Source organism: Mya arenaria, chromosome 3 (genome assembly GCF_026914265.1).
Source record: "Mya arenaria isolate MELC-2E11 chromosome 3, ASM2691426v1".
Classification (NCBI taxonomy): domain Eukaryota; kingdom Metazoa; phylum Mollusca; class Bivalvia; order Myida; family Myidae; genus Mya; species Mya arenaria.
Genome location: NC_069124.1, coordinates 73,864,598 through 73,885,828, shown reverse-complemented (window position 1 = coordinate 73,885,828; position 21,231 = coordinate 73,864,598). Strand labels below are relative to the sequence as shown.

The 21,231-nt window shown below is 33.8% G+C and overlaps 1 protein-coding gene across 6 annotated transcripts in view; it reads left to right on the top strand.

Moving 5' to 3' along the window:
* LOC128227510 (early endosome antigen 1-like) overlaps positions 1 to 18,091 on the top strand; it is a 39,473-nt gene extending 21,382 nt beyond the window's left edge. For 4 of the 6 annotated variants that reach the window (XM_052938129.1, XM_052938128.1, XM_052938132.1 and 1 more), the window contains 12 exons: positions 827 to 1,000; positions 1,264 to 1,362; positions 1,953 to 2,087; positions 3,669 to 3,832; positions 4,079 to 4,172; positions 5,910 to 5,939; positions 13,448 to 13,583; positions 13,833 to 13,924; positions 14,245 to 14,313; positions 14,564 to 14,766; positions 15,290 to 15,368; positions 15,974 to 18,091. In XM_052938129.1, coding sequence (XP_052794089.1) covers positions 827 to 1,000; positions 1,264 to 1,362; positions 1,953 to 2,087; positions 3,669 to 3,832; positions 4,079 to 4,172; positions 5,910 to 5,939; positions 13,448 to 13,583; positions 13,833 to 13,924; positions 14,245 to 14,313; positions 14,564 to 14,766; positions 15,290 to 15,368; positions 15,974 to 16,030 — 1,332 coding nt within the window. In that variant the 3' untranslated portion in view covers positions 16,031 to 18,091. Of the gene's footprint in view, positions 1 to 826; positions 1,001 to 1,263; positions 1,363 to 1,952; positions 2,088 to 3,668; positions 3,833 to 4,078; positions 4,173 to 4,763; positions 4,779 to 5,909; positions 5,940 to 13,447; positions 13,584 to 13,832; positions 13,925 to 14,244; positions 14,314 to 14,563; positions 14,767 to 15,289; positions 15,369 to 15,973 lie in introns of all 6 variants that reach the window. The other 2 variants (XM_052938130.1, XM_052938131.1) reach the window with 2 other exon arrangements.
* The last annotated feature ends 3,140 nt before the right edge of the window (positions 18,092 to 21,231 follow it).

Here is a 21,231-nt window from a genome sequence, read left to right as displayed (position 1 = left end):
CCCTATTGATTTTCAGATCAAAAGGTCAAAGGTCAAGGTTACCTTCAGGTAAAAAATGATACGTTGGCGGTGACCTTAAGCTTAAAAATGGTTTCTGCTCAATAACTTAAGAACGCTTGTACCCAGGAACTTCATTCTTGGTACGCTAGTCGGTCATGACTAGTAGATGACCCCTATTGATTTTGAGATCAGTAGGTCAAAGGTCAAGGTTGCCATGACCTTGAGTTGAAGAAATGGTTACCGCTCAGTAACTAAAGAACACTTGCACCCAAGAACTTGGTATGCAAGTTGGTTATGTAGATGATCCCTATTGATGTTGTGATCAGTAGGTAAAAGGTCATGGTCACGATGACTGTGAGCTGAAAAATGGTTTCCGATCAATAATTGAATAACGCTTGCGCCCAGGAACTTCATACAATGCAAACTTCGTTTACATTTTCCATGATTAATCAACAACACTTTCTTCTCTTCACTATTTAATATAATCGAATAAACCAAACTTCACTGTTGGTTTGTCTCCAGTCCAAAGTTACAAATTTCATGTCCATCATTTATTTTTTCTCAGCTACGACCACACAATAGGGGAGACAAGCGCTTTTTCAAAAAAGCAATCTCTAGTTTGAATTCATTTCTATTATTATAACTTATTGAACAAAATTATTAAAGGAGCATGACCAACTAAAGAGGTGTTACATGTGTAACGATTTAGATGAGAACACATATGTTAAATAATGGTTCTTAAATTCTTATGGATTTGGCAGGAAAACAAACTCTAAATATTGACATCAACTTAGACATGTTTTTTTTCATGACCACTGTTTGTCAGGAACTTGAGGCCAAGGAGAAGAATGTAGCTAAGCTGACAGCAGAGTTGAAGACAATTGGTATGGCTGCTAAAGAAGGAATAGAGGCTGCTGCCAAGGTCAAGGATCTGCAGCACGAGAACAAGAAACTGGGTGACGAGAATGTTGTGCTAACCAAGAACTTTGAGAGCGAGAGGGTGGGTTTATAAAATGATCACATTGTTATAGAATTTGGTCCATATATTATTCTGATTTTGTAAGTAACACTTTAATTATAAGCTGTTTATTACAATATCTGTGATCAGTTTAGTTTTTATGGAGATTGACAAAACATTCGGGACTAAACACTAAGTTCTTGATATTTCTGGAAAAAAATATAGAGAAGCTCAATTAAAAATCAAAGAACTTGTACTAATGCACCCAATGGTTTACGCTGACTTGTATATTACTGCATTGCTAGGTGTTGCGCAAGAAGTACTACAACATGGTAGAGGATATGAAGGGGAAGATCCGTGTCTACTGCAGGGCCAGGCCTATGAGCAAGACAGAACTTGACAGGGTATGTGTAGCACTCAGTTTCAGTGTCAGTATGTTCAATAGCTGTTGGATTCTGATTAAGTATGCAGATGTTTTGAGTATTTTGTAGGACTAACATATGTTTAAAGTTGTTAATCTTGGAGTTAAAAGGGAAATAAAAGAATCAAATGTAAAGATTTTGTGCAGCCTTGCAACCTTTAAGTGACACTCTTATTCAAAATCAATACATACACATATATAACAAACATCAATTTTGAGTGTTAAATCTTTAAGTTCTTACTTAACAATGCATTTATGGAAAATTTTAATTACTGATAACAAAGATTGTAACCGTCTATTTATAGCAGAAAGCGCAAAAATATTAAATGATTGGTGAATGCTAAAAGATTTACTGTAGTCTACTTTAGTCTTATAAGGTAGAAATACCGTGTTTTATGCTCATTTCTGTCAGATTGAACTCAGTGACCTTCATAAGAACCATTGTTTTTGACATGTATTCATCTTTTTTTAATGTTAAAACAATATTATTAATTGTGGTAAATCTTATTTGGGAGTAAGAGTGCATCTTTAATGATGGAAAAGATAAACAAAATCATTATCCTATTTGCACAGGGTAACAAGAGTGTTTTGAGCACTGCTGATGAGTACAGTATTGCGGTGAATGCTAGCCGAGGTCTGAAGGAGTTCCAGTATGATCAGATATTCATGGAAGACTCAACACAGGAGAAGATCTTCGAGGATTCTAATGTAAGATTGGGAATCCTAGGACAGGGTTCTGATGTTGTGATAACGTTTAAGCTCTTTATTCATGAAGCTTACAAGTCTTTTCCAAAGGAACAATGATTTCTAGTATATTCTTCATTTCATTGTTGGTCCTTTCACTTTCCTTTAGTGAACTTTTTTAATTTCATGGTGTAATTAAAGGTTGTTTCCCTTTAGGTATTGTGAGTTTACTTTCTCAATAATTTAGCATTAGGACAAGTAATTGCCGTTTTTTTTCCAAAAGTATGTAACAAATGCCATGTTTCAATTTCAAGACGTCAGATTTCATTTAAACTTTATAAACATATTCCATTATTACATTTGGAGACATTATTAAATTATCATCTCATCTTATGAAATGTTCAGTAGATGTAGTTGACAGTTGCATGCCATTAATCAATGTATCTTTTCAAAAATGTTTCAGGCTTTAAGATTTTCAATTTCAGTGCATTGTTTATATTTTATGAAAAAAAATCACTGACCTAAAAAGTATTAGTTGAGTGGTAATTACACAAAAGTTGATGCATAACAAATTAAAAATGAAGTGTCTACAATGATATAAAAAATAATGACATATGACGAAAAGGTGCTGCATTGTATCACAGCTGTACTCTTAGTCAAAATGTAATTAGACACAGGGAGCTCAAAAAATACTTCCTACAAGAAGGTTTACATATAGTGTCTTTTAAGGTATAAATTGGTCAAATGCTTTTGTGATGGGAAAATAAAAATACTAAAGGAGAGTATGATGGCCAGGTTGCTTATTTAGACTGTAAGTGCCTTGCTAAAGTAATGCTGTAATAGTTTGATTTGCAGTAGTTTAGTTATTGATCATTTGATATGTCCCCTATCCGATCCAATGTTGGTAGGAAATTGAAGTTTGTCATTCAGGAAGATCGATGTTTAATCATAAACTTGGGAAGAAAAATCCCTTTTATTGCATTTTTCTTTTATGATTTATGATTGAAAACTGACAAAGTGAGCTGTTTACAAACTCATAAAACACAACACGAAATGGTTGTTAAAAAAATGGCTTAGGTTGTCCAGTTAGCGCAGTGGATAGGGCACTCGCTTCTCACCTAGGCGACCAGAGTTGATTCCCAACTTGGGCGCATGTGAGTTTGGTTTGTGGTCACCAAGCCGTACAAGTGGGTTTTCTCCGGGATCTCCGGTTTCCCCCACAACACAAGACCATGTTCTTGCGCAACATCGTGCCAACGAGAGTGATTAATATAATGTTGTAATAACTAGTTTTACAATCGTTGTAAAATAAATATGTTTAAACTAAATTTGATGTTATTATTTTAGGTTAGTGTGCAGTTTCTAGTGTAGTGTTGATACCCCCTTCCACACTTGATTTCAATTATAATGTGTAATAAAATTTTATATTTCTACCACTTTTACTTCTTTTCATTGTCTAAAGATATTCTTGAATTCTGGGACAACCCTCAAATCACAATATTGAAAGATTATCTCCCTTAAATTCTACCAAGGTAATGCCTTTACATGTTGCTGTTTTACGGTTTGTTTTTATTTATGCAACACATTTTACTCAACTTTCTCTAGAACCTGATTCAGTCAGCCATGGACGGTTACAATGTATGCATTTTCGCATACGGACAGACAGGGTCGGGGAAGACATTCACCATGATAGGAGACAGGGACCAGAAATATCCAGGCGTTGCTCCTCGTGCCTTCAACAGGATCTTCGATCTTGGTGATGAAATGAAGTAAGACATGGTGATCATAGTTAGGCAAATGAATTCTATATATATGAAATACTTGGTCTTATGAATTATCTATAAATGAAATACATTTATTATGAGTGATTTATTTCTGTCTGGCCTTTGATAAAAAACAAATTAAACTCAAATTAATTGTAAAATTAAAATATGCAAAGTTTTGTAGACGTAACTTCATTACCAGTATTTTGTTAAGCAGTTAGATAACATTTGGCCCCATTGTTGTTTCTTCAGGAGCAAGTTTACCCTGCATGTGGAGACGTACATGATGGAGTTGTACAATGACAAACTCATTGACCTGTTTGCCCGCCCTGCTACCTCTGAAGATGTAAGTAACCAGGTGTCTGATTTCATTGTAAGTGAGCCACTGTTTACATCGGTAACTTTACTCATAAGGCAATAATATCACCTGTATTTTGGTATTGCAATTGTTTTACACTAAAGTAAAAACAATTATGATGATTTTCCCATTAAAAAAAACCCCAAACATTATTTAATTTCAAATTAGGTGTACCAGGTATTTGCAAATGAAGTAAGGTTGCTATGGAGACAGTGACTCATTTATTCTTTATGCCCTTCCATGTGTGTTTTAAGAAAGTGTGGTGCACAAAATCCTTCCACTTGGTATATTATATCTACCAGTATATTATTATTTATTCTTTAATTGTGTTGATTGATGGTTAAAAGATATGATTTTCATTTACCGTAAATACATGAATGAAAAAAATGATGACTGTTAAAGTGGCATTATAAAAAAGGTTTTATTTATAAATTCTTTTTTTTTGCCTTTGAACTAATGAATTCAAGATTGTGAATAATAATGGAACATAATCATGGAACATACATTCTGGATTCCCAATTACAATGTTTGTTTTGAAAATCTGATTGCTCTCTCATTGTGCAATTTCTGACATCATAGATTATTGCCCAGTCAGTAAGTTGAATAGAAGAAATTCCTGCAAGGAAACTTTAGTAGTAATGCTTATCTTAAGAATCTATCATCTGAAGAATTTCTCATCTGGATAACCTTTTCAAGAGTCTTACATTACAGCTATGATTCTATAAAATTCAATATTGTTGTACATGTAAGAGGGATGATCTAAAATAGCATAGAGATTTCCAAAAAAATCAATATTTGAATAACTACGGTACAGTATTTAATATACATCATTGTTAACTTGAGTCTTTATAAAATTGACTAATAAGAGTTCGAGAATAAAATGATGGAATGAAATGAGAGGTAAAAGATTCAATCATCATGGTAATGTTTACCAAGTGCAGTCCATACCCGTAATTCAAAACACAATTCAGCCATGAAAATGTTTAGATCATGATATTCTTCACTAAACTGGTGAAATGTATATGATGCAAATAGAAAATATCCTTGTCTGTTCAAATGAACAAAAGGCTTTTGGATACTAGACTTTACGTCATTGAAAATTAAGCATTACATTTTATAATGTTTTACAGTGATTTTAGAGATAAATATACAGAAAAAATAGAAATATATTATTATTATAATATGAAAATAAATCACTTAATAAAACTTATTATTGACTAAAATAAAACTTGGCGTTTATTTTCGTAATTAAATGGAAATTATGCAGTTGTAATCTGCTTAATGAATTTTTGGTTGTCAGAGCTCTTCTAAATGATTTAAAGTGAATCTGTACCGCAATCTAATTGGTGGAACCAAGAACCTGAACACTAAGCAGAGATACGAGGAATGTTTATCACATGAAGATATATGACAGACCACATACAATGACTGTATTTAACTGTATCTGTAAGTTTTAAATGTGTGATGCTAGAATTCAGAAATCGGTAGGCTTTGATATGCAATATAACTTAATATATTAATAGTGCTTAATCAAAGTATAAGTGCATAGTTATACAATTTTACGTTATTTTGGATCAACCCTCGTATATGATCCCGCCAATTTCTTGATACAATGTTGCCTGATATTGGTAGTGGGTTACTCTCAGTACCATAGTTTTCCTTTTTCCTTTTTCCTTTTATAACCCTTCATTTCAAGAACCCACAATTCTGTTTTGTTATTAAAAGAAAACGCGGAATTGGATGGACCTGATGGATGTGAGAAATAAATGCTGTGATGAGATTACAATTAATTTGTTTTTTTATGTCTAACTGTAATGATGTGATAGCATGCTATCAGTTGTTAGAAATAATTATGTTTTAAGTGTTACTGCCTTTATACTCAAAACAAAATTAATTAGCATACTTACATTTAAATTGTTTGCTCTAACTCAAATGCATTAAAAAACTTTATTTGTAATTTCCATGTGATTTTCATGTTATTGTGGTATGATTCAGTAAAAAGGTCCATTTTCCAGATTATAACCCAACTTTCTGTGTCTGATTTTATGTTCAAAGTTTACATGCAAATATTTAATGCTGTTTTTAAATACCAATATTGCGGTCACAATCACTAGCGGATATGGGGTGTTGGGGGTGGGGGCACCCAGCCCCTGCGCTACCCCTAAAATTATCATAGTGAACATTTCATGTCAATATGTTAGAGATATCACAAATCATTTGGATGATGTTATTGATAATTAATAATTACATTATCATCATTTTTTACAATGGTTTTTGAGACAAATATACAAAAAGAAATGTACAAAAACTAAGAAGTTTGCACTATTTCAGCCAGCACGGGTAATGTATTATGCACAAAGCATGTTGTACAAATAAAAATGTATAGGTCTAGAGAATTAATCATTGCTTAAGGCTGTGGAATCCCAACAGGTATATTTGCTGGGATCGTCATAGCCTCGACAGCGTAGCTAGCTTTGAGCACAACATTGACATTGGGAACCCGTTCCATGTTTGCTATGAAATATAAATTTCGCAAGTAAACTATATTTTATGTATGTGCATATTTCAAAATATTTGCATGATAAATTTATTTGTGTTTCATGTTTCATGAAATGTCAACTAGAATGGTTTGGGTGAAATGCAGACAATCCTGCTATAGTAACCTATTTGGCTTTAGTACCACATGCATATCTGTCCTTTGCCTTGCATCAACAACAACTTTAGTATGTCTTTATAGTTATTTCAGAAAATTATTTGTTGTTAAAGTTTGTAATTACTATAATTATACATGTAAATTAAACACTTTCAGCCTCAATAAATGTACTTTCATGATTTAAGTTAAGTTAAATTAAATAATGTTTTCATTTCATGATAAGGTTCTTTTCCTGGCATAAATTGTCTCCTCGGTAATCGCTCATCATTGTAAAATTGCAAAATCTAACATAGAACCTGATTATTTAAATGAATATGGTAGGTAAAGTTTAAGGATTGCAGTTTTCGGTGAGAAGATACCGATAGCTCAGTAAGTAGTGCTTCTAGCTGAGCAGCTAATCAGGGTCAGGGGTGCAAGGCCCATTGTATCTTTATGAGCTTTTACAAGAATTGGTCAAATACTGGTACACTTGAGAACTACTGATTTTTGTGAAAATATACATGTACAAGGTGGTTTCTTGAGGGAATCTAGGAAAACATGACCACTTTTTCTTAAGTACTTAATCTTAACATATTCCAGAACTAGATGCTTTAAATTTTTCTTTCTTCGAAAATATATCAACAATGATAAAATCACAACTTTTGTTTAAAAATACCATATACAAGGGATGTCCGGAAAGTTTTGAGACTGCGTTCATAAAAAACATACAACTCATAGGATGCATTTTAAATTTTAGCAGCTGACAATTTTATCTAATATAAACAAATCCTGAAAGTTTCAACAATATACCACGAAGTAAACGTACACAACAAACATTACAAAAAGTACAGGTCACAAGTCACGGAGCACTTCCTTGTCTCATTGCGTCACGTATTTTTTTTTCAAAATACCCTCTTTTTGCAAGTATACACTTACAGTGGTGTTCAACCCATTGCTTAAATATCTTTCCGTACCACTCTTCCATGATATTATGAACAACTTCCTTTTTAACTGAACAGAGTCACCAATTTCCCTCACTGTCCTACGCCGGTCTTCTTGTAACCTGTCCTGCACTGAATTTACGTCACTTTCACTCACGACTGACGGTCTGCCGCTTTAAATCACACACATTTTAATGCCCGTCCCTAAAAATGTCCATGCCAGTGAAATATCAAAGCCCTTGAACATTTTGGCTTTGATTTATCCCGTGTAAGAAATGTACAAGTATTTGTAGGAGCTATCCTGCTGCGAACACTGTGTTTGATCGTAGGGGGCTGCTCCGTGCATGACGTCAACGTTGCAGTTTTTTCGTACATCTTCGAAATACCTCACTACTTCCGTTGATCATTACAAACCTGTCTACAGTTAGATGGCTTTAATAAATTGCGGGGTGATGCAGCTGACATCATACTGTCGTCATATGTTTTGACGTGACGTTTTGGCATCTATTATTAAGAAGGAGTAGTATATATGAATTGTTAACAATTTTCAGAAAGAGTTAAATTCAAAGTGCTCCATGAAGCGCTAGATGGGTTGTCTTGACAACCATTTTCTTCCTTATTATGAGATTATATAATTTAATTTTTCAAAAGGAAACTTGTGAATAGTCTATATACACAGCTTCTTATTGTTTGTTGATTTATATTAAAACTTTTTGAAATATAGACTCAGTCTCAAAACTTTCCGGACAACCCTCGTACATGTTAGTAAATGATACTCGTAGAATATTCAAAAATGCGAGTTGCTCATAATCAATCAATGCAATCAATACCTTACAACTCACCTTCAAGCATGGTTAAGCCGTAATAATGTAAAAGTCACTTTTGAATACTTTTTATATATATGCTAGAAGTAAAATTGATGCTTCAGTTGTTCATTGTTTTGTAATTCCTCCAAACTCTTATTTTAATACTGTTGATGAACATGGAGTTTCAATAAATCTTCATGAACAAAACCTGTGTGGAGCCAATGACTTTGTATTATTTATGTTATATTTATGATGTAGAGGATAATTTTATAACTAATTCATGTGAACTCTTTACGCTAAATAGGACTTGCTTCTGTATTCGGTAAATGTTTTGAAATAGGGTTTGATGAATTAGTAGCTCTAGACAATTTTCTGAAGGAGTCTCTGTTTGATATTAGTGATTGTTGTTCACTGTTTGAAACTATTCAAGACCACTTAGCTTTTTGAATTGTAATGCTAACCATTTACAGGTTTATACTGATAAAACCTATTGTCAAGGCCTCACATGCATACCTGTCCCTTTGCCTTGCATCAGCAACAACTCTTGTATGCTTTTTATTAGCTCCCCTGAACATAAAGTATTCAATGTGAGCTATTTTGATGGCCGTATGTCCGGCGTTCGTTGTCAACATTTTAAAATTTTAAAATCCTTCTTGTCTGAAACTATAAGATTCATACCCTTGATATTCCATGTGCAGCCTCATGTAGAGGTCCTTGTAACAAAAAAATTTCTTTGGTCAAAAGTGGCCCCGCCCCAAGGGTCACAAGTTTGCTATATACTTATATAGTAAAAAGAAAAAATTTGAAAATCTAATTCTTTGAAACCGAAAGGCCCAGCCCCTGAAATTTAGTATGTGGCCTCATGTAGAGTTCTTTTACCAAAATTGTTCAAAATCTGTCCCACGGGTCAAAAGAAGCCCTGTCTAAGGTCTTAGGTTTTTATTATATTTATATAGTAATATGATAAAACTGATATTACTTCTATCTTTGTAAATCTTAGTCTTTTCAACTGCAAATCCCAGCCCTTTGTTATGGTATGTTGGGTCATCTAGTGGCTTGTTACCAAAATTGTTCAATTAATGTCCCTTGGATCGAAGCTGGCCACGACCTGGTGGTCGCAGGTTTTCGATGTAGTTATAAAGTGAAAACTTTGAAAATCTTCTTCTCCAAGGCTTAAGATAATTTGTATGTTGCCTCATGTAGTGGCCATTAACTTTGATTGTTCAAATTATGTCCCCGAGGGTCAAAGCTGGCCCGGCCCAGGGGATCCCAGGATTTCTATATACTTAAATAGTAAAATTTTGTAAATGTTCTTCTCTGAACCATAATGACCCAGACCTTTGATATTTGGTTTATAGCCTTTTGAAGTGATATTTTTACAAAATTTGTTTAAATAATGCCCCTGGGGTCAAAGCTTGCCCTGACCCCCGGGTAATAGGTTTTTCCATATACTTATAAAGTAAAAGCTTTGAAAATATTTTATAAAACCTCAAGCAACCAATTTCTTGATTTGCAGCCAATGACCTCTGTAGCACCCAGAGTCTTTCTTGGTTACCACTTAATTCCTTGGCAACAAATGACCTCCTTGGCAACGATTGACTTACTTAATGACCACTCACTTCTTAAGCAAGCAATGAACTCCTTAGCAACCAATGACTTCTCTAGCAACCATTTTCTTCCTTGGCAACTACCTGCATCCATAGTAACCAATGAGTTCCTTAGCAACCTATGACTTTCTTAGCAACCAATGACTTCTTTAGCTTTAAATGACAACATGAACAATTACCTACATTCATAAACAATGACTTCCTTAGCAACCAATGTCTTCCTTAGCAACAACTTAATTTTTAACGACTACCTTCACCCATAACAAACAATGACTTTCTTAGCAAGCTATGACTTCATTAGTAACTAAAATCTTCCTTTGCAACCACTTTCTTTCTTAGCAACCAAGGACTTCCTTTGCAACCAATTACTTTCAGCTTACAGCTATAGCAACCAATGACTTCATTTGGACTGATGCAAATAATGAGAAAATAATGATTAACTTAGAAACTCCCTTCATCCATAGCAACCAATGACATCCTATCAAGCAATGACTTACTTAGCAACAATTGACTACCTTGGCATTCAATGACTTCCTTAGCAACCTTTGACTTTCATAGCAACCAATGACTTCCTTAGCTATAAATGACAACCTTAGCAACTTCGTGAATTCATAGCAACAAAAAACTTCCTAATAAACCAATGCATTCCTTAGCAACATAGCAACCAATGACTACCTTAGCAACCAGATAACTCATAAGCATCCAATGACTTCCCTAGCAACAAATGACTTCCTTACCAATCACTATCTTCCTTAGCACCTGCCTTCATCCATAGCAACCACTGACTTCCTTAGCAACCAGTGAATACCTTAACAACCAGATAACTCCTAAGCATCCACTTACTTCCTTAGTAACCAATGACTTCCTTAGCAACAAAGGACTTCCTTACCAACCACTGTCTTCCTTAGCACCTGCCTCCATCAATAGCAACCACTGACTTCCTTAGCAACCAAAGACTTCCTTAGCAACCAATGACTACCTTAGCAATGAGATAACTCCTTAGTATCCACTTACTTTCTTAGTAACCTATGAGCTTCTTACCAACCACTATCTTCCTTAGCACCTGCCTCTATCCATAGTTACCACTGACTTCCTTAGCAACCATCGCCTTCCATAGCAACAGTCGGCTTCCATTGTCATCACATCCATTGTCACTTAGAACAACCAGCTGACAAGCAACATGAGTTCCCTAGAAATACTATTGATTTCCCTTTACAAGGACCAACCTCCTTATCAACAATCAAATCACTCGGCATTCACTTAATTCCTTAGCAAGCAGCAACATCCTTAATAACCATTGACTTGTTAGTCATTTTAATGAGGTCAGCAATATATAGCCATTTGGCCCTCTTTTATATTGTGCAATGAATTACAAATCATTATATTATTATTGCTATCTCAATACTTTTTTAAAAAGAATGAGTTTTAAGCCCATTATGGCACATAGTGCTTATGTTGAGGTTTTATGAACACCTAATGTCTGATGTCATTCTTTAAGATAAAATCTTTACTTTTTCATAATTTGCCTGCTCAGTTTCCTAAGCCGAACTCTTGATGTATGTACATGAATTAATTTATTGAAAAAAACAACAAAATCTAGTGATATTTCTTTAATCTTTTTCTTTGCCACTCAATATTGTGGTTTGTAGAATCCTTTAAGATAAAGTCTTAGAATTCATAGTTTGTCTACTCAGCACTTTATATGTATGAACATGAATTAATTTATTGATTATGATATAAACACTAGTTTGTTTATTTTTATCTTTTAAAATTGTGGTTTGTAGAATCCCACACTATTTAAAAATAGAAGTAGTGTGGATTTTCCAATGGAATACTAAATATAGATTGAAAAACAAAAATAGCAATTCATACTATTTACCTTTTTTTTAAAAACAATATCAATGCATAAATAAAGTGACAACACCTTTTATATCTTCTTTAGGAAATGACAGTGTCATTATGAATAAACTTTTAGAGTGTGGAATTAGTTGGCTTGAATTTTCTTGCTATTACATGATTATTGTGTGGAATGTTGCTGACGTCTGCATTGAAATTACATTATGTTGACGTGAGGTTTCCCATCGTCACTCAGCAAATACGTGTTCTAACAATTTGCTGCGAAGAAAATCTTCCTGTTTTAAAGTTGGAAAATCCTGTGTGTTACTATGTTAAGATATTCTATTGTCCGTTAACGGATCTTTAGTACAAAGCAGTGGATTCCCAAATCTTTTTTGAAAACTGCGTAAATCTTGAACCGTCATGAGGTTGTACATCGAAATAAAATTTCTTAAAGAACAATGTTATCAAATTAATGTGTTTCAAATTGTTTGTTTTGTTAGTATATGTGTTTTTAACCCCAAAGAAATAAAGATGTTGCAAAACAATCAAATACAATTAAGATCACTGAATTGATATAGCATAACAGCATGTTATTACTATATATAAAAAAGTATAATGTGTAATAATTATATTGTTTATCTTTACTAAATGAGCATCAATGCATTTTTCCTTAACATTTACTTTAATATTATTTTATATTAGTTTTTTTTTAACGTAAGAATTTGTTGCAACTGATTTTTAAAACCATTCATAAATAAATTGCATTTGGCATACAACTGAGGCTTTAAATGTCTTAGGAGTTTTTAAAATACTGACTTATCACTATTATTGTTATAGTAATCACCTCTTTCTCATATATATTTACTTCTTTTACTAAATTAGTGTAATTTATTCATCTCATCAAAATCAGTTTTAGCTGCAAATTTAGCATACGTGCTCCTTACTTTGTTTATCTGTATTAAACAAGTCTATAAATGTTAAATTCAGAAAAGTGTATTTCTTTAACAGTTACTATAAAGACAAAGTAATTTGATATTAAAGTTAAATTAGTACCTACTGTATATTACCTTTATAAAAAACAACAGTGTTGCCGCTGTATATAGCTACGGTATTATTTCGTTATAAGTATAAAAACAATTCTTTAAAATGATTATTCATTTAATGCATTTTCATTTTTCCTTATGAAGGCAAGTTTTATGTGTCAATGCTTGATAATATGAATGTGGTCTAGTGGTTAAGGTGTCAGTCTCTCAGCAAAGAGGTCATAAGTTTGAGCCCTTCCAGGGGTTTGTAATCTTGGCCTCTCAAAATAATACATCAGTACTGGAATCAACTCAGAAAACAGACTGGAGAGTGCTTAAAGCTGTCTTCACAAACAAGCTAAAATATTATTAGTATTTACTAATCACTAATAAGTACCTGTTATACATCGTTGTAGGAGAAGTTGGAGATCAAGAAGGACAAGAAGGGGATGGTTTTTGTGCAGGGGGCTGTTGTGAAGAATGCACGCAATGCCAAGGAGCTTTTTGCCCTGTTTGAGGAGGGATCCGCAAACAGACACGTCGCCTCAACCAGTGAGTGCTCACAGTTTCACTGTTATTGTGATTGTGCTAACTTCTGTTACTCTCAATTTGTTTGAACTTGCCCATTGCTATCATACATAATAAACTGTCATGTACATGAATACCACAGTCCATGAGTTTGTGTCAAAACATTAGGTTACCAAAAATTGTCTGATTTAAAGATATTGCTTGACAATACTAGTACACAGCATTATGAACCATTGGGAGGTTAAGTACAACAGTTATTCATTGCCTCCTCAGAGATGAATGCTGAGAGCTCTCGATCCCATCTCATCATTGGTATCATCCTGACGTCCACCAACAAGAACACTGGAAATGTCACCAAGGGCAAGGTATGCTGGGGAGATTGGGCATCTTCCACAAATTATGTTTACATGGAAGACAATACAGTTTTAACCCAAGTCCATCTGACCAACCAACCTATCTGGTACACTCTTAGAGAATCATGTGAAATTGAAGTCCTCAACACAAGTAATGACAAGTCCATCTTCCATTCCATTTTGTAAAGAACAGAAAATTAATTGTTTTGTGGCTGAACATATCCTATCCTGTTTGATTTGATTGTCTGTAATAGACTTAGTGTTTTATTCTTGCATTATGTAGCATGAACCAAGACTTGTGGTACCAGTGTTTACCTAATGTTTTATTTCAGCTGAGTCTGGTGGACTTGGCGGGCAGTGAGAGAGTGGCTAAGACCCAGGCTGGTGCTGAACAGCTTAAGGTACTTAATCATAGCTGATATTCATCTTGTTAATTCATAAGTGTTTGTATTCTAAAATATAAAACCAAATTTGTGTAAAAGAATTGTTGATAAAGCCTGAAAAATGCATTAACACTGGGTTTGTCTTTGTTATTTTGTTTTCATCCCCTTTGTTTCTTAATATCTTTTAAAACAAATAATTCATTACCAAGATAGAACATGCACACCTGATAGAACAAGTTACATGCATGTATGTCATCTATCTCTGCAGGAGGCCATGTCCATCAACAAGTCCCTGTCTGCTCTCGGTGATGTGATATCGGCCCTGAGCAGCGACCAGCAGTTTATCCCGTACAGGAACAACAAGCTCACTATGCTCATGCAGGACTCACTCGGAGGGAACGCCAAGACGCTCATGTTTGTCAACATCTCCCCTGCCGACTACAACATGGAGGAGACTGTTATTTCACTCACGTAAGAGCTTTGGTTATTGATAAGAAAAAATGTGTGTTATTTAGTTTGTTTTCTGATAATGTTGGGAGTTATAAATCAAAAACGAAGTACAATTACATGTAAAATTCAATGGGCCATATGGCCATTTGTCAGAAAAAATTGTGTCCGCTATTGCAAAAAGAACAGTGAAAATATCTTTGTGTCTGGATAGAAGGGTTTTACCAGATTATGCATGTCATTTTAGTTGCTGTCAAGTAGTTGGAGGCTTATAAGGAAATGATGCGCATTATTTAAACAAAAAATGTTACTTTTGCAACAAAACTGGTAGGCGGGTCTTGTATTGCTAGCAAGCAAATTTTACAATAACTATCAGGAAATGTGGTTCATGAAAGGCTTGCATATATTTATGTAATACGATTTAGGACTAATTTCTGGTGATTGTTTTTACATGATTGTTAACTATGCAATTTATTCTTTTTGTTATGCTGGTATTTAAAGCATTTGTATCAATGTAAATTCACTTGCAAGTACTTTTACATGGCAGGTATGCTTCAAGAGTGAAATTGATCACCAATGATGCTTCCAAGAATGCAGACAACAAGGAGATAGCAAAACTGAAGGCGGTAAGTACATTTTCGGTGAAATATCATGTTATATTCTCAGCTATTTTTTTCACTGGGTGGGTGAAATAAATTTAGATCTTACATCGAATTAAACAAGTATCCTCTATGTAGCAGTCGATTTAAATACACAGCTTGAAGGCATGTTCAAACCCCCAAAAAATATATAAATCTAGTATTGAATTAATGTTGGTATAGACATATCATTTGCATTTTAAATGATATCTTTGGTTCTTTTTATTATTTGCTTATAACAGTCTTACTTAAAAGCAAAATTAATGACATCTAGTCTAACCACTTTCTTTACTGTTAGAATCATCGGCAATATGAAAACAACAACAACCTTGTTCACCTTGCTCGAAAACTTTAAAAATCCAGCCTACTTATGTCTATGATGACATCATTTCTTTAATTCTCCCTGAAGCTCTCTTTTTCTTTTTAAGAATTTACTTTCTTTTCAATGGATTTATTTCAAATAAGTTGATCTTACAGGATCCAATTTTCCAACCTACCTTATGAAATGTTACTTAATATAATCTATAATTATATGCATGTATCTTATTTTAATATCATATTTTACATTATACATTTTATATGATTTTATCTAGATTATATCAAAGATGAAGAAGGGTGAGACTTTAGATGTGGATTTGGAGGAGCTGTAGAAGGAGGGAGGCCCTGTCCCAGTCCCTGGTTTTCTGAGGACCTGCATTAATTTTTGAAGCGCATAGTACCAGGAAGGTAGTATGACCAACATGGGGTGAAATAGTGGACAAAACAGACAACCAAGTCCAAAATGACTGAAAATCATCAGCAGGGAGGCCCAGCAAGGTGGACCACCAATATGGGATTGGATCGGGACATATCAAATGACCAATGACTAAACTACTGCAAATCAAACTAATACAGCATTACTTTGTCAAGGCACTAACTGTCTCAATAAGCACTATACGTGACTTTAGTCGTTTTTTATTTGTTATTATATCTTTCTTTTAATTAGCATATCAATTGTTGCTGTGCGATTTTCTTTTGGTTTTTAAATCATGATGATATTCATTAATCACCTTTCTTTTGCTTCTGTTTAATCTGACATATTTTTCCATGTATCTGTGATACTTGTGTTGTTTACCATATCAAAGTTTTATATTTTCCAATGATGGGCTTTACAGTTCCATGTAAACAATTATCATGTGCTTTCCAGGCCATTTTATAATAAGAAAATTTTGTTGTATTTCACATGTGTTTTTATAAATGAATTATTTGTAAGCAATTGCATACATTTGAGAGAAAAAATCCACATATACTTGCATAGGTTAGATTGCCTTATGCCTCAAAACAGTTTATTTATGACTTTTATACAGTATGTATTTTTAAACTAGTTTTGGCTGAAATAATATTTTTTATTAATTGAGTATTTCTTGCCACAAGTCACTTTAGATGATGCTCTGGTTTGCATTTCAGTAACAATAAAATACCTGGAAATTGAGGCTTCTTTCTGTCATGATAAAATCGGTCTCAGTAACTTTTAAATATTGTTTTTCTAAGAATGTTTTAAACAAAAAATAGTGTATAATATAAGGCAGGTCCAATCTATTTTGTGATATGTCTTTGTATTATGTTATTTACATTAGGGCTGGTCCTTCACATTTTATGTTACCTCATATATACGGTAGATTCTTTGAAGCTGTGATATGTACAGACTTTGTTTCATTCTAACATGGGACTATGATCAGAGGTACCCAACTGTTATCACAATGGCATGAGTGTTTGTAGTTTGTCTTCTTCATCACAGTTCCTACCTTTTTTAATCAGTTTGTTGGTAAAAGCTTTCCAAGTATCAGTGTTAAAGCTCATTATTATATTTTTGTATTTTAATATATTATGAACTATTAAAAGGCATACACATTATTTCAAGTATGGTTTTAGGGTTTTAGTAAGAGGACTCAATAACCAGGTTATTAAAATTACTTTGAAATTTGAGATCAGTTATAAAATGTAAATATAACTATAAGCTAAGAAGGTAATAATAATAACAACCAGATTTCAATTGATCATTTAGAGATTGGGATTTAAATAACGGGTTTAAATGACATCAAGAATATCTTTGACCTCAAGCATTCTTCTAATTCCCTTGGACCTGAAAAATTCTACTAATTCCCTTGGACCTGAAGCATTCTTCTAATTCCCTTGGACCTGAAGCATTCTTCTAATTCCCTTGGACCTGAAGCATTCTTCTAATTCCCTTGGACCTGAAGCATTCTTCTAATTCCCTTGGACCTGAAGCACTCTTCTAATTCCCTTGGACCTGAAGCATTCATCTAATTCCCTTGGACCTGAAGCATTCTACTAATTCCCTTGGACCTGAAGCATTCTTCTAATTCCCTTGGACCTCAAGCATTCTTCTAATTCCCTTGGACCTCAAGCATTCTACTAATTCCCTTGGACCTGAAGCATTCTACTAATTCCCTTGTATAAGACTGCTGTTGAAACCATGTTGTGTTTCACAGAACATAGAACCAATATTTTTTTGGTTGAATTTTTTGTCTAAATCAATATATGAGTGATGGAATTGTCATCAACCTGACCTCATTATAATTTTGAAATAAAGTCTTGGTTCATGTACGAGAATGATAACAAAATGTATGTTGCTTCTTTATAAACACTACGTATTATATCCGCTATGTAGAACTTTTGTTTTGTAATAAAACTAACATCTTCAAAAAGAAGTTATCTTTTGATTTCATGAAATATGAATAATATGAAATATATACATATGTACCTCACTTTAATGTTGACCAAAATAATTTTGAGTTTCTACTATTATTAACACCTGATATTCAGATTGATTATTTCTGCATACGTTCTTAAAAGATGAGTGTGCTTCTTTATACATATTAAAATCAATCTCGTTATTAGTATGCCTAAAATGGCGCAATAATACTGTTATGGTATGTTTCAACTCGTTGCAAGTTCGGTCCCAGCATTTTGGTTGATCCGACTTGGCAGTATCCTTTTCTTACACTGTGGGACACCTGCCGCTCGTTTATCAAATATCAAAGAAATGGCACTATCTATATCAATTTTGACTAAATGAATGACTGTAATCAATCATAGAAGAAAAAATTGATAAAAACTTATCGGCTATGCCTTCACTCCATTTGAAACTATCAAACGAGGGCATATTAGGTTCGCGGCCCCCTTGTATATTATTATTAAAGTATCGTTATTACAGACGCGTAGGAGCTGGGGCAATATTCTGGCTAGTAACGGCAATGGGGCCGCGAATATTTGATACCGATTTTCTTAATAATCGTATTTTAAATAAAGCTACGCGCATACAGACACGATATTAAATAAACAGGTCATCATGTCATAATTAAACCTTTGACCATCTACCTAATTGGCGTGTGAAAGGGGTGAAAACAGTAGGCGGATTATTGAAGACGGGTAAGTGGAAGAAGAAGCAATAAGACAATAATTGTTTGTATCGTTTTTGATGTTTCAAAAACTGTAGTTGAAGAACTGAGAAAGGAAATGAGTCCCGTCACACCTGGATTTAGATTGCTGTGCCCGACTGGATGGAGTGTTTGAAAAATGTCTTAGATAATTATTCCGTTCTCCAGAAATTGTGGGATACCACCTATGACATCACAAAAGACACTGAGACCAGGGCGCGCATTGTTGGTGTATTGGTGTGAAGAGTCAGATGGCCTCATTCGACTTTCTCTATGGTGTGACACTTGGGTATGAACTGTTAAAGCACAGTGACAACCTAGGGCTCCGACAAAGACATGTCAGCCTCTAAGGTCACGATCTTGCCCATGTGTCAGTGTCTATACATGCATGTAATAGTGAATAAATGTTACTAAACGATAATAGTTTTATGTCTATCAACTATTTTAACCGAAAAAGGTTTAGATAAAAACATGAAAATAATATCTGAACTCACTGGAAATCGAGTCTTTCAATGCTTAAAAATAAAAAAAATCTCAAAACGGAGGGGACACCCCTCCCGAGCCCACCCCTTCCGCGGCCCCAATGTCAATTTCCTTCCTACGCGCCTGTATTATATTGCATAGGAGTTGATAGTTAAACAATAGGAAAGTGATCAGAACTATCAACATCATCAATATTAAATTAAAGAAGTTTATGTAATAAAATAACTGTAATAAAGTTATATAATATTAGACTGCACTTGGACCCCCATTAGCACATGTGATATTTCCTGCTATATCGTTACTTATATTATAACTTTTTTACTTTCTAAAATACACTTGCATGAACAAAATCTGGTTAAAGTGTGGTGCAAACCCACGCCGGCACAGTCAAGAAAAATTAGAAAAAAAATTGACAACAAAACCTCACACCCACAAGGACTCATACACCGACAGAAGTTTAACTCAACCTTTAAATAAACCTTTTTCGGCGATAACGGTATAACCTCAGTTTAGACCTAGATAGTCAGACAAATGACTCAGATTGTAGACTTATAAACCCCTTGCGAGCCTCTCGTATCTTCCAGTGATGTGTGAGGTATATTTCTAACCGAAAGACCTTGGTCAACTATTTCTAGAAAACAAGCGACTTGACACTGCTTTTTCTTTCCAAAAATAGACTGAAAATCCACACTTTCAGAAAATTCCCCCCCCCCCCCCCCCCAAGCGATATATTTTTTAAAATCCTGAACAAAATCGAATGGTTTCAATTGCACTAACAAAGCAAAGATGTGGAGTGAACGAATTTAAGATGGCCTAGGGAAACGGACCATAACATTGGATTTACCTAATAATATATTTTTTGAAAAAAGCGGTCAATTATGAAACTAGAGATATAAATTTACTTGTGCTGCCATTAAACCGTAAGTGTAAATAAATTAGCGGTGGTTGATCATAAAGTAGTATTTTTTGAAAGTCCAAAGACAACAACAACTTAACGTCAATGCGGCTTTCATCATTTCGATAAATCAGATTATTGCCATTGCCTTGATACCTTCATACATGTAGTAACGGACCTATCTGGTACTTAATGCAAATATTTTGCTTTAACTTTAAAATGTATTACTAATCTATTATATGTTGAAATGAAACATGGCACAAACTCTGCCTCAGTAATTATGCACATGTTAAGCAAATAATAAACCCATATTATTTCAAGTATTTAAAGAAATTTGTGCTAAAACTAAACCTTTTTCGACGTAAGTAGTTTTTTGATATTCAATTAAACAATAGGCGCATACAAATTATTAAGTTCACACAGCTTTCTTATACACTCTTCATGACCTTGTTTACAAATTGATCGTCGTTTATCTTTTTTAAAGATAATATTCGTGTTATGAATAACATTACTATACAGTACAGTAACGCTAATAATTTGCCACGCTTTATTTCATCTTTCAAAAAGTGCATTTTACAAAAACATGATGAGCCCCTTTAATACAACCTCATCACTTCTCTATATATACATGTTTATACTTAAGGTACTTAAAATGTCAAAATCCAATTTAAATGTGTATTAAATCTACAATGTCATGTACCTGTGAACCTGACATCGGACAAGTACTTGTTTTCATTTCATTTTTCGAAACATTCGATTTCTCATCTTTTGATCTATTTCAATAAAATTTTAAATATTTATAACCCTTTATGAAGCATATTCCAATATGTTTGCAATAAATTTTATTTATTGTTTAAAATAAATGAGTTCTGAGTGGATTTCACTCGTTGCGTGGATTTAACTGTATCAACCCGTACCGCTATATAAATAGATACAGATAATTTATCTTGGGATCCCATGCGCTAGGGTTTTGTTATGCGTTCTTATATTATTGTTTGGAAAAACCGGTGTGATACTATTTTAAGAATATTGA